Below are 12,009 nucleotides of genomic sequence, written 5' to 3'. Positions count from 1 at the left end.
TTGTTAATTTATTAATGGTTTGTTCTTTTACTTGTATTTCATCTTCCATTTCTTCTTTCTCTTTTATATTCTCCTCAACACCTTTCTTTTCTAATTCTTCAATTCTTTTAAATTAAAATAAAGAAGAAATATAAATAAAATAATATATCGGATGAAATAAAACAATGAAAAATATAGATGGTATAGATGATAAAATTATAGAATTATTTTCAACTATTTTCATGAAAATAAAATAAAAGTTAAGTTTATATACATTGAAATATAAAAATTAGTTATTTAAATGTTAATAGATTTTGGTTCTATTCTTCAGTAATCAACAAAGATTAATCAAACATATTCGATATTTTTAAATAAGAATCATCTCTTTATTCAAATTATTCTTTATTTTTTTCTAGAAACATGAACAAAGTATTTTTTGTTTTATTTCTTTCTATTATTGTCTTTTCAATATTCTTCTGATTATTCATTCTTTGTAACTTCTCATTTGTTTTTACTTTATTTTTAAATAACATTTCTTATTTTATGAAAGAGACAACATAACATTACCATTATATTATGGCTAGTTTCATTTTCGTATCAACAACACACTAGCATATCATTTCATTTGATATTATATGTTTCTAATTTTCTTTCTTATTAAATATTAATCATTATATTACAACATGTATTATTCAACAATAATAAATTGCTACACATTTTACATCATTAATTGATATATTTCATCTCAATATACAAATTTATAACCAGATAATAACTGAGAAAATAGAATCTTGAAATTTATTAGTGTTTTTGTAGTGTTTCAGACATGAAATATAGATATGATACGCATTAAAATATAAAATATCAAAAATAGAATGAATAACTATCTAATATAAACATATATGAATGAAATATATGACAATAATACAAAGAAAGACAAAGAAGAAAATATAAATGAAAAATGATGAAAAGTAAGAATGAAAATAAGAAAGTAGAACAAACAATAAAACATTAATCATTTTTATAAATATACAAATGATGTCACAAATAAGATAAATCATTCAACATATCACATTTCAATGATTAAATAAAATATATTGATAATTAGAAAATAATTGTTTGAAAATGAATTTAAAAAGAAATAACAGAAAGAAAAAAAAAATATTTAAATATTAAATAATAATGAAATATTTTAATATCAATAAGATATATGTATCTTAATATATTATTTACAATATATCAAATATAAAAAGAAGAAATGAATAAAAATGTTAAAATGAAAATGAAATATTAAAATGAAAATGAAATAGATGAATTATAGAATAAAATAACAATTCAACATAATATGTGAAAGAAAAAAGAAATAATGAATAAAATAAAAAGATGATAAATGAATAAATAGAATGAAGAAGTGATAAAAATACAGTAATAGAAGATAGAAGAATAATAATCATAAACAATGAAATTCATTAATTTATAGAAAATGAGTAAAAGAAAGAATAAAATCAAAAATAATGAAAGAAAAATGAATGGATAATAAAATGTATAAATATTATACATTAATATATGAATTTCCATTTCTTACATTTCATAAATTAACAAATAACTATAACACAATAATAATATTAATAATAAAATGAAATGTATGTAATTCAACAAATTTATAACACAATGAATTTATAGTTATGAAGTGAGAGAAATAAGAATGAATTAATAGAAATACATTATATAGATGATAGAATAATATAAAAAGAAATAAAGAATAAATTAAATAAATATATAATAATAAAATGAAGAAAATGAATGAAAAATGAATTTTAGAAAGAAACAAAATATAAAGGAATAAAAGAATAAATTAAATAAAAGAATATAAAACAAACAAAGTCTAATACTTTCATAACACAATAATAGAAATGTCAATATTTTATGAATCTTTTATAGAAAATTGAATAAAAGAAAATGATATAGAAAAGATTATTCATAGAAATGAAAGAAAATATACAAATCAGATATATCAAGATATATAATTAAATTGTTATTAATCCAATTTATATACATTAAAAAGAAATAGAATAGAAATAAAAATTACAATTAATGAAATAAAACACATGAAAGAAGTAATACAAAAAGAATAAATCAAACAATAAATATAAACTCATCTTCAATAATAAAAATCAAATATTTTATGTATAATTATTAACTCAATCAAAATATGATAATTTTGAATTAATTATTGTTTAAAATCAATTCAAGATGTTTTATTTATTCTAAAAATAATATGATGACTTAAAACAAAAAGTATTTTTCTTTTATTATCTTTTATGACAGATTTATATTGTCAAGTTATTTTATTTTGTTATTCTTTGGATTAAACGTATCTGTTTGTGTAGTTTTTATACATACAGTCACTTACTTTTTAACTCATCTTTTAGTCTTAAACCTTAAAGAATAACATATAACATAATAATAGAAATAATAGCATGTCTTATCTTTTCTAGTCTTTACTTTTCTCTTAGTTATTTGATTTCTTTAAAAATAAATTGCCATAAAATGTCCCTTTTTAGATAGTCCACACTTCTCATAAAATGGTAAAACCGAAGAAGAGCAGTCAAGAATGATTTTGTAACAAGAGTTAACCTGTCCTAGTTTCACTAAAGTATCGATCAGTATCCTACCTAAATTCATTTTTCTATACGAATTACTTACGGCAATATCTTCTATATGACCAACAGAAGAGCCATTATGAATGATTTTTGATTCTATAAATAATGTACCAGTAAGGATAATTTGGGAGGTGGAAAGATCTTCACCAACAACAATGTAATAATTATTTTCTTTCTTCTTTTTTATTGATGATAATGTTAAGAAAAATGAAGATAATAACAAACCATTAAATCAAATACATCGTTAAATTTGTTTTTATCTGTTGAACAAGAAGTTAATTGTTCAAGAACTGAACATACCCCTTTATCATAATCTTCTTTTTGTAATGCTCTAAATTGAATTGTTCCAACTTGAGGTAATTGAATTGGTGAAATAAACAATGAAGTCATACAAAAGGTTGAATAGAGAAGTGATAAAATAAGCTCTTTAAATTATTAAATTAATCACTTTATCTGTGTTCTACAAAAACGACATTTATCTATCTCCTTTAACCTGTCAGGAAGAAAGTTATTTAATTTGTTTATACTGAAATGAAATCTCGAGATTCACTGATAGTTAGGTTGAGGTAAAAAGAAGATCTTTTAAAATAAAAAGCATGTTTGTTAAAGGTGTTAAGTAAATGTTATATCCTTTGTTTAGATAATATTCATAGCAAAGTGCTATTACATATGATATGTATTAACAAAGAAAATAGTTAACAATTACTAAATTGTGTCAATTAGTTGTTTAACATTTTTTCAGGATTTTAATATTGTTAAGTAATATCAAGATTTATTAAGAAATGAATAATGTGTATTAATTAAAAGACTGATAAGTTAAGAAATTATTGTTTATATAATTATTGATTAACTTAAATTGCAAAAAAAAATACATCAAGAAGATAAAAAGTTCCAATTTAAAAATAAAATAAACAACAACAAAAAGTTTTTAGTAAATAAAAATAGAATTATAAAGAGACAATCTCTTTTTTTGTTTTTTTTTTGTTTTATAAATTTGATTTTTCGTAAACTTAATTTTCAATTACTTTTATGAATAGTATTAATTCACCATTCGCATATAGTAATAATCTTGAGAATAAAGAAATCAGTATTCAGATGAATGAACACTTAAATGGAGAAAATAATCTTTCAATTAATTTGGAAATTAATAATGAACGTTTAGAAGATAAACAGAAAGGGTTTATAAGATTAAATCAATCCAATTATCCATTGTCATATCCATTATTTTGTTTTCATTTACAAACAATTGGAGGAAAGCCGTATAGATTAATATTAACAATTATAATATTATTAGTAATTGTAGTAATACACTCATCATTTACTTTACGTTGGATAATAGAAGAGACACATGAATTAATGATTATTCCGAGTGTGATATTAATTACCTGTGTAATTGTTTGTTAATTTTATTTTGTTATTTTAATAATCTCAAGATTGATATTTTTTAGATATCTCTTTTTAGAACCGCATTTATTAATCCTGGAATATTACCTAGGAAAGTTTATGGTATTGGAAAGAATCCTCAATTAGTTAATACTGAATCACGTTCAATTAAAATGTTTGAAAATAAAGAAGTAACATTATATTATTGTAGAACTTGTTTTTTTAAGAAACCACCAAGAACAATTCATTGTAGAATTTGTAATAATTGTATAGAACATTTTGACCATCATTGTCCTTGGGTAGGAAATTGTATTGGAAGAAGAAATTATAGAATTTTTTATCAATTTTTAATACTTTCATTTATTTATTTATTATATGTAGAAATATCATCATTGCTTGCATGTTTTTTAATGATAGAACGTCCTTATTCACTTATTCATGTGAAAGAAGGATTTTCAGAACATTATTATTTAGAGTTTGTTCATTATTTTTATATAATCGATTAATTATTTATTACTAGACCTATTCTTTGTGTTTTTAGTTTACCTTTTTTTCTCTTTGTTACTAACTTATTATGTATGCATACTTATTTCATTTCTACTGGTACTACTACGAATGAAAGTATTAAAAAATTACCTAAAATTTATTCCCTTGGATTTCTTCTTAATTGGAAGAATTTCTTATTTTCTCCTATTCCTCCTGTTTATTTACAACAAAAAAGAACCAAATTTGACAAACATCATATTACTACTCAACAAGAACGCTCAACATTCTCTACGTTATAATTTTTATCTATTGAATATATTATAATATACTTATTATTTATTCATTATATACAAAGTTTATAAAATTTTAATTTTCTTTAAAATACGTATTTATTGATTTAAAACTCTTCAAACACACATATTAATTATTTATATACCATACTCTTTTGATAATAATAAATCCTTCTTTGCCACCATAGTCTTATAGAAGTGAAAAATAATCAAACATTATCAAAACAATTTCTATTAGGAGATTCAAAAAGATAATATATCATTATCTTTTTTTTAGTTTCTTTGTTATTTTAGAAGCTAATTTATTTTACTTTTCTTATTAAACAAAAAGGAATTATATTCTTTATTTGTTTCTTTTTTTACAGTAAATTAATTAAAATATTTTAATAAAAATAGTTTTAAGATATAACACATATTAAATGATATAAACAAAAATATTTGAATAATTCATTAAATAAATGAAGTAATTTTAATATTTGTTTGAAAATCAATTTTTACACACAATAATTTAATATCTCTAACTTCTTTTAAGTCTCATTCATTCTTAAATAAAATAAATTAACATATTTTTAATTTTTGATAGAATAAAAGTAATAAAAATTATTTATTTAATTAATGTTCTATTAGTTAAAAGAACAATGTAATTAACTAACAATATCTTATATTCATTCAATTCTTTTAATTTTTAAATTATTCACAATGAATTACTCCATTTTGATAAAAAAGAGAAAGAAAGAAATTAAATGATATTCAAATATTATAATTGTCTTTCACATAATGTTGTGTTGCCTCCCATTGAGCATTATAAGAATGGTTATGATGTATAACTTTGAAATCTCTTGACTGAACATGAAATTGAGAAGCTACTTGTTTTAATTCTTTTATTAATCTTTCTTCAATACCGTCAAGAACTAATCCACCAACAACAATAATATGACTAACAAGAGTTCTTCTGGATGTTCTAGGACAATCTTTAAGTACCTCTAAAAACAAATTAATTAACGAAGAGTCTTCGAAAAGAGAATCTTCTAACATTTGTTTGATGTCATCATTCCATTCAACTTCATTACTCTGAATAACGAATTTATGTAAATTAAATTTTTCAGAACAAAAAGAAAATTTAAGTGCACTTAGAGCATCCCATTTTGAAGGTTGAATATGAAGTTGTTGTTGCAATAATATTTTAGATGTGTCTATGAGTTTATTATCTATTTCCATTTGTTCAACAACTTTATTTTCAATAACTGCTTTTAATGAAATAGCACTTCCAAAATCAAGTATTAATCCAGTTGAAGACTGTGTTGGAAGAAGAAGTTCATAAAATGGATTAACATATTCTATTTCATTTACTCCTAATTGAGTAAAGCATCCTCTAATTGAATCAACTATATTGATTAAATGTTGATTAACAGAAAAGTATATTGGATGAGAAGATGGATTACAACCTCTTAATACAACTCGATAAATTTCATTTAAAATTCGTTTTAATTTATCTTCAAATAATTGACTGTCTTGAAAAGGATTAATATGATATGGCTCTAATATAAATTCACAATCATCACTTTTAACTGCTTCTTCACAACAATTCATTTCTGTAATTGCCATAGGTAAACGTCTTCTTGGACTATCATCAGTAATAAGTCCAACTTTCATTGAATATGTTCCAATGTCTATAATAACTTTACAACCATCAACAATAGTTAATAAATCCTTTGCTCCAGTATATGTAGTAAAATCTAAATCTTGAGATTCTTGTTTTTCCTCTGTTGATGTAAAGAAGAAGTAGCCACTTTGTTGACGAGTATTTGCTACGATATTTTTTTGTCGTTTGAGTATAGGAGAATTCTCTGGAGTTTCTTCTATTAATTCTTCTGTTTTTCTACTTGACTCTTCAAAAACATTAGAGACATTAGGTGTTAATGAAACCGATGTTTTAGGTGTATCAAACATCATCGAAACTTCAGTTTTTCTTCCAGTTAGTTGACTTTCATTTTCATTTTCACTTAAAGCTTCCATTTATTCTTCAACCTTTAATTAATTTGTAGTTTGGTCCTTTTCACTATTTTAGAAAATAGAATAAAGAAAAACAAATACAGATGTTTTAAGAAAATATTAAATTGTTATTTTTCTTTTTATTAACTAGTTCTTTTCTTCTTTCACTCCCTCTTTATTTTCTTCTTTATTTTCTTGAGACTCTCCTACTTTAAGCTCTGGAAGTCCTACTGACTGTAACACTTCATTCTCAAAGGCTATGACTTTATCTTTTAATGATCCAGCTGCATAATAATCTTCTTGGCATCCAAGATACTTCTCATGAACAATAGCTTTTCCATTAAAAATTTTAGCAAATTCTTCATAACTTCCTTTATCTCCTGGATTTGACTTACCAGCAAAACTAAGAGCTAAGAAAACATGTTGGTCAGCCTTGATTTTCTTAACTACTTCATTACAAGCATTTTTGATTGGTGCATTTAATCCCCACCACCAAACTGGACCAATAAAAATAATTGCTTTATATTGTTCAGTATTAGAAAATACTTCAGTTTTTAAATACTTAGAATTATCACTTCCAAAAACTGCTTCATTAAAGCTAGTAAAATATGCCCCAACTCCAGTTCGACTAAACTCTTCAGTTACTTTAATTTTATCAGCAGGAATAACTGCTGCAATATCATTTGCAATTTTTTCACTGTGTCCATCACGAGTGAAATAAATAATTAAAATTGGTTTAGCTTCAGAAACACTCATATCCAATGATTTCAAGATGACCCTTTATTTCACTTAAATATTAAAAATCAAAGAAATAATCACAAGATAACTTTTTAAATTAATATCTCCTTTATTCTTCAACACCTCACCAAATAAAAAAACCTCATAACCATCGAAATTTTTTTAAAAACTCTTATTTCTTAACTAAAATTCTAATTATTATATTGTTCCAAGGCATTACTCCATTGCTACTATAAATTAACAATGGGAATATCAATGAATTACTCTTACAACCTAGTTCAAATCATCTCACTACATGTGGTATGATTATCAAAGAGTTGTGGAATGAAAAATTTTGTATTTGATCCAGTATAAATAAACCCTTTTTACTATATCATGATAATAAAAGTATTAAACAAAAAAATTAATTGTTAAATTCAATAAAGTTTCATCGTTTTAATAACAAGGAAAATAGAACTGGTTAAAATTATTGATACTAATAATAATCCAAAGAGATCCACAATGACTGGACCATATTGGCGGTATGAAGTCCCAACTACATCCTTGAAATTATTCATTACATCTAAACAAGTATATCCAATAGAACAAGATATAGAAAGAAGTAATAAAACAGTTGGAATATGAATTGATGGCGAAATTCTTCGTGCCATAAATGCTCCAACAACACAAGACAATACACAAATAAGAATAGGATCTTTAATTGTATTTTCTATTGAATTTTGAAAAGATCCCCACACCGTTATGAGAATTAAAAACGTAATGACTATTATTAGTCCAAGATAACTTTTATTAAAATAACGACGTATGAAAGAAAGAAATACATTTTCTTTAGGAGATGTTTCATCAATATCTACTTCTTTTAATTGTGGTTGTAACTCTTTGATAAGTTCTGTTTGTTGTGTATAAGATAATTTTTGGTTGTTAGTAAGACTGTAAAAAGAAGACAATTTATCTTCTTTGTTGAAGAAACCATTAAACCTACAATATTTCAAGAAATTCATTATTGTAAATGATAAAGACAAAGAGATATGTTTATTGATTATTTTATTATTAGTGGTTTGTATTATTGTATATTTTGTTTGGTCAAATTGAAGTTGTTCATTTGTTATTGGAATAATAATTGTCCCTCGTTTATATTGAGAATTTAAAAATGGTTTATCAGTTATAATAATATCAGGATTAGTACTCATTGTCGTTAATGATATATTAAATCGGTGAAGTATTTCTGCACAACTAACCAATGAAACATTTTTGGGTTCAGTAATGAGTGCTTGATACTTATAATTAGAAGAAACAATTCCTAATTCATCTATTGAAATTAACCCTATTCCTTTTCCTTTACCAGATTCTTTTGCATATGTAGAAGAATATGACAAATATTCTTTTTGAAAAGGAATAGTATCTAAAGTGATCACTTCAACTCCAGAATCAAGTAATTGTTGTTGAAAATTCTCAGTTAATATTTGTCGTTCAGTGATGATTATTTGATCATGGTGAAAATAACTTATGTCTTGCCCATCAAAATAAAAGGATATAATCACATCACAAATTGAAATCACAGTTTTTCGTTCTTGTATATTACACAAATATTTTTCATAATCTTCGTTTTTCCAATTTTCACTGATGTTGTTTTCAATATAAATATCATATCCATATCTTTGTAATAATAAAATAGTTTGTGGTATACAAGAACACCACCCTTCTGGACTCTTCAGAAATCCAACTTTTAATCCTTGAATGTTTCTTGTTGGTACTTGAATTTCTTCTAAAGGAATTAATATGTCTTTTTTTGTTGTTTGCATAATTCAATTTTTTAAGTTTTTTTTAACTATTTTTTGAATGTAGCAGAAAATAATTAAAAATTCCAAAAACTTCTTCTTGTTCCTTAAAAAAAAATTAAATTTAAAAATGTGGAGGTAAAGAGAGTGAAATGAATACCACACTTCTCTCATATTTTTGTTGTTTGGTTTCGGTAGTATTTTATGGGAGTAACTATGTTGTTGTTAAAAAGTTTCCAACTGGAGATGGAATGTTTTTCCAATTTACCTTAGCATTAGGCATTTTTGTTTGTTTTTTTCGTTTTTGCAACGGTAATAAAGTGAAGCAAAAATATATTTTTAAGTTAAAGAGAAAAAAGTATTAATGAAGACCTATTAGTTGACTGCTTTATTCTTAGAATTTCTTACTAATCCAACACATCAATTTTACCCTTTTGCTATGTTAGGTGGTATGATTTGGGCAACTGGTAATTTACTTACAGTACCAGTTATTCAAACAATTGGAGTATCATTAGGTATTAGTATTTGGGGTATTTCTAATTTAGCAATAGGATGGTGTACTGGAACATTTGGACTATTTGGTATTAATGCACAACCAGTTGATAAACAAATATTAAATTGCATTGGTGCAGCATTGGCTTGTATTAGTGTTCCATTTTATGGTTTTATTAAATCTATGGAACAAAAGAACATAGAAAAAATGGAAGAAGTAAAAGAAAAGGAAAATAAATTAAAAGAGGAAATAATAGGACAAGAAGAAAAGTCTCTCTTATTAGCAAATTCTGAACTAAAAGGTGAACAAGCTGTTCAACCAGAAATAAATGATAAAGAACAAAAAGAGAGTCAAAATGAAGATACAACCCAACTACAAGAAATTAAAAGTGAACAACCACAAATAATAGTTCAAACCAAAAACACTTCAACATCATCATTAAAAAAAGAAGAATCAAAAAAATATTTTAATTTCTTTGATTATTTAAATAAATTAAATCCAGTTGGTAGAAGAATAATTGGAGTAATTTTAGCTTTAATCACTGGATTATTCTTTGGATCCAATTTTACACCACCCCAATATCTGATTGATAATAATTTTGGACCAAATACACAATATTGTTACTTATTTTCACATGCATGTGGTATTTTTGTTACAGCATCTATTTACTTCATTTGTTATTCAATTATTTCAACAAATAAACCAACTTTATATCCAGAAACTTTCCTTCCTGGAATAGTGAGTGGTATTATATGGGAAATTGCACAAATTTGTTTTATGTATTCTAACACTTATTTACCATGGAGTGTAACATTTTCAATTAATGCTAGTGGACCAGGATTAATTTCAACATTATGGGGAATCTTTGTTTTTGGAGAAATACGAGGAATAAAAAATTACATTTTATTTATATGTGGAGTGGCAACTCTTAGTTTAGGTATTGTTTGCGTAGTTCTTTCGAGATAGTAAATGAATTAATTTTGAATTTAATAAGTTTTTTTTTAAGAGATAAAATTATGGTAGTTCTTTGATGTTTGGACTTTATCCGTCCTTAAATAAAACAAAATTTAAAAAGCATAAAACTTAAAACTCATTTAAGACCAACAATGAATAGTGTTCTTATAAACAAAGATACAGCTTCTCGTATTATTAACCATGGACCAGTTGTTATGATTACTGCTTATGATGAAGAAAATCAAAGAACAACAGGAATGACTTGTCAATGGAATATGCCATTGAGTAGACTTTCTGTAGCAGTCAAAATGGGAGCAAGTAGTTATACTTCTAAATGTATTTTAAAAACTAAAAAATTTGTTATTAATGTACCAACAAAAGAAATTCTTGAAAGTGTTCGTTTCTTTGGTAAACACCATGGTAACGATGTTAATAAATTTGAAGAAACTGGACTTCATCTTAAACAATGTTCTACTCCTTCATTTGGTAATTTATTAATAACTGAAACTGTTTGTCAAATTGAATTAACCCTTGACCGTATTATTGAAGAAACTGATGGTTCTAAATTATTAATTGGTCTTGTTGAAGCTTGTTGGGCTGATCCTAAATTCTTTAAAGATGGTTCTTATACATATACTTCTAAAACAGAAGAGAAATATTTAACTCTTCATCATTTTGGTGGAGATAATTTCGGTATTTCTCATCCTCTTTAAAATTTAACTTCTTTTTTTATTTTTTGTTGGTTATATATAACAAAAATATATTATAATAATTTATTGTTATCTAAAATAAGAAATTTAAATTAAGTTACTTTTTGAACTTATTAATTATCTAAAAACCCTTCTTTTTTTTAGCTCAACTACGTGAGAAGTTTTGTTTTTTTGAAAAGAAGAGATATTAAAAGGATAAAAATTTTTCAAAAAGAAGGATTAAGGCAAAATAATTTAAAGAAAATTATTATCTAAAAATACCTAAAAATTTTTAGAGCAAAAAAAGCGGAGTTTTTCCAAGTGAGCTAAAAAAAGAGTAAAAGAAAGAAAATATAGATAAAGAAATAGAGTGAAAAGAGAATAAATTAATTAAACAAAAACCACTTAAAAAGGAAAATGAATTAGAAAAAATAATGAATAAAAAGATTGATAAGAAAAATAGAAAACTAAAAGCCACGTCAGATAGTACTGATAAGAAGATGAAACTCAAAACCTAAAATAGTTAATACAAACAATGTTTAATCAAGAACAAGGTACTGATTA

General features: G+C 24.0%; 7 protein-coding genes across 7 annotated transcripts; 3 read left to right on the top strand and 4 right to left on the bottom strand.

Moving 5' to 3' along the window:
• Positions 1 to 2,508: 2,508 nt before the first annotated feature.
• ENU1_137960 (glucosamine 6-phosphate N-acetyltransferase, putative) lies at positions 2,509 to 3,032 on the bottom strand (the record flags this gene model as incomplete). The annotated part of the gene is made up of 2 exons (XM_008860251.1): positions 2,509 to 2,820; positions 2,868 to 3,032. 2 exons carry the CDS (start codon positions 3,030 to 3,032, stop codon positions 2,509 to 2,511), a joined length of 477 nt encoding a protein of 158 aa, XP_008858473.1.
• A 705-nt stretch (positions 3,033 to 3,737) lies between these two features.
• On the top strand, positions 3,738 to 4,810 carry ENU1_137950 (DHHC zinc finger domain containing protein; the record flags this gene model as incomplete). The annotated part of the gene is made up of 3 exons (XM_008860250.1): positions 3,738 to 4,037; positions 4,091 to 4,500; positions 4,546 to 4,810. 3 exons carry the CDS (start codon positions 3,738 to 3,740, stop codon positions 4,808 to 4,810), a joined length of 975 nt encoding a protein of 324 aa, XP_008858472.1.
• Positions 4,811 to 5,551: 741 nt separating this feature from the next.
• ENU1_137940 (hypothetical protein) lies at positions 5,552 to 6,817 on the bottom strand (the record flags this gene model as incomplete). The annotated part of the gene is made up of 1 exon (XM_008860249.1): positions 5,552 to 6,817. One exon carries the CDS (start codon positions 6,815 to 6,817, stop codon positions 5,552 to 5,554), a length of 1,266 nt encoding a protein of 421 aa, XP_008858471.1.
• Positions 6,818 to 6,940: 123 nt separating this feature from the next.
• On the bottom strand, positions 6,941 to 7,549 carry ENU1_137930 (hypothetical protein; the record flags this gene model as incomplete). Its single annotated transcript, XM_008860248.1, has 1 exon — positions 6,941 to 7,549. The coding sequence occupies one exon, from the start codon at positions 7,547 to 7,549 to the stop codon at positions 6,941 to 6,943; it is 609 nt and encodes a 202-aa protein (XP_008858470.1).
• A 398-nt stretch (positions 7,550 to 7,947) lies between these two features.
• Positions 7,948 to 9,333, bottom strand: ENU1_137920 (hypothetical protein; the record flags this gene model as incomplete). Its single annotated transcript, XM_008860247.1, has 1 exon — positions 7,948 to 9,333. The coding sequence occupies one exon, from the start codon at positions 9,331 to 9,333 to the stop codon at positions 7,948 to 7,950; it is 1,386 nt and encodes a 461-aa protein (XP_008858469.1).
• A 128-nt stretch (positions 9,334 to 9,461) lies between these two features.
• Positions 9,462 to 10,768, top strand: ENU1_137910 (hypothetical protein; the record flags this gene model as incomplete). The annotated part of the gene is made up of 2 exons (XM_008860246.1): positions 9,462 to 9,596; positions 9,689 to 10,768. 2 exons carry the CDS (start codon positions 9,462 to 9,464, stop codon positions 10,766 to 10,768), a joined length of 1,215 nt encoding a protein of 404 aa, XP_008858468.1.
• A 140-nt stretch (positions 10,769 to 10,908) lies between these two features.
• ENU1_137900 (hypothetical protein) lies at positions 10,909 to 11,469 on the top strand (the record flags this gene model as incomplete). The annotated part of the gene is made up of 1 exon (XM_008860245.1): positions 10,909 to 11,469. One exon carries the CDS (start codon positions 10,909 to 10,911, stop codon positions 11,467 to 11,469), a length of 561 nt encoding a protein of 186 aa, XP_008858467.1.
• Between the last annotated feature and the right edge of the window lie 540 nt (positions 11,470 to 12,009).

The sequence above is a fragment of the Entamoeba nuttalli genome, assembly GCF_000257125.1.
Source record: "Entamoeba nuttalli P19 unplaced genomic scaffold asmbl_5750, whole genome shotgun sequence".
In the NCBI taxonomy this organism is placed as follows: Eukaryota; Evosea; order Mastigamoebida; family Endamoebidae; genus Entamoeba; species Entamoeba nuttalli.
The sequence above is the reverse complement of the archived record's forward strand: the minus strand, read 5'-3'. Positions and strand labels throughout refer to the sequence as shown.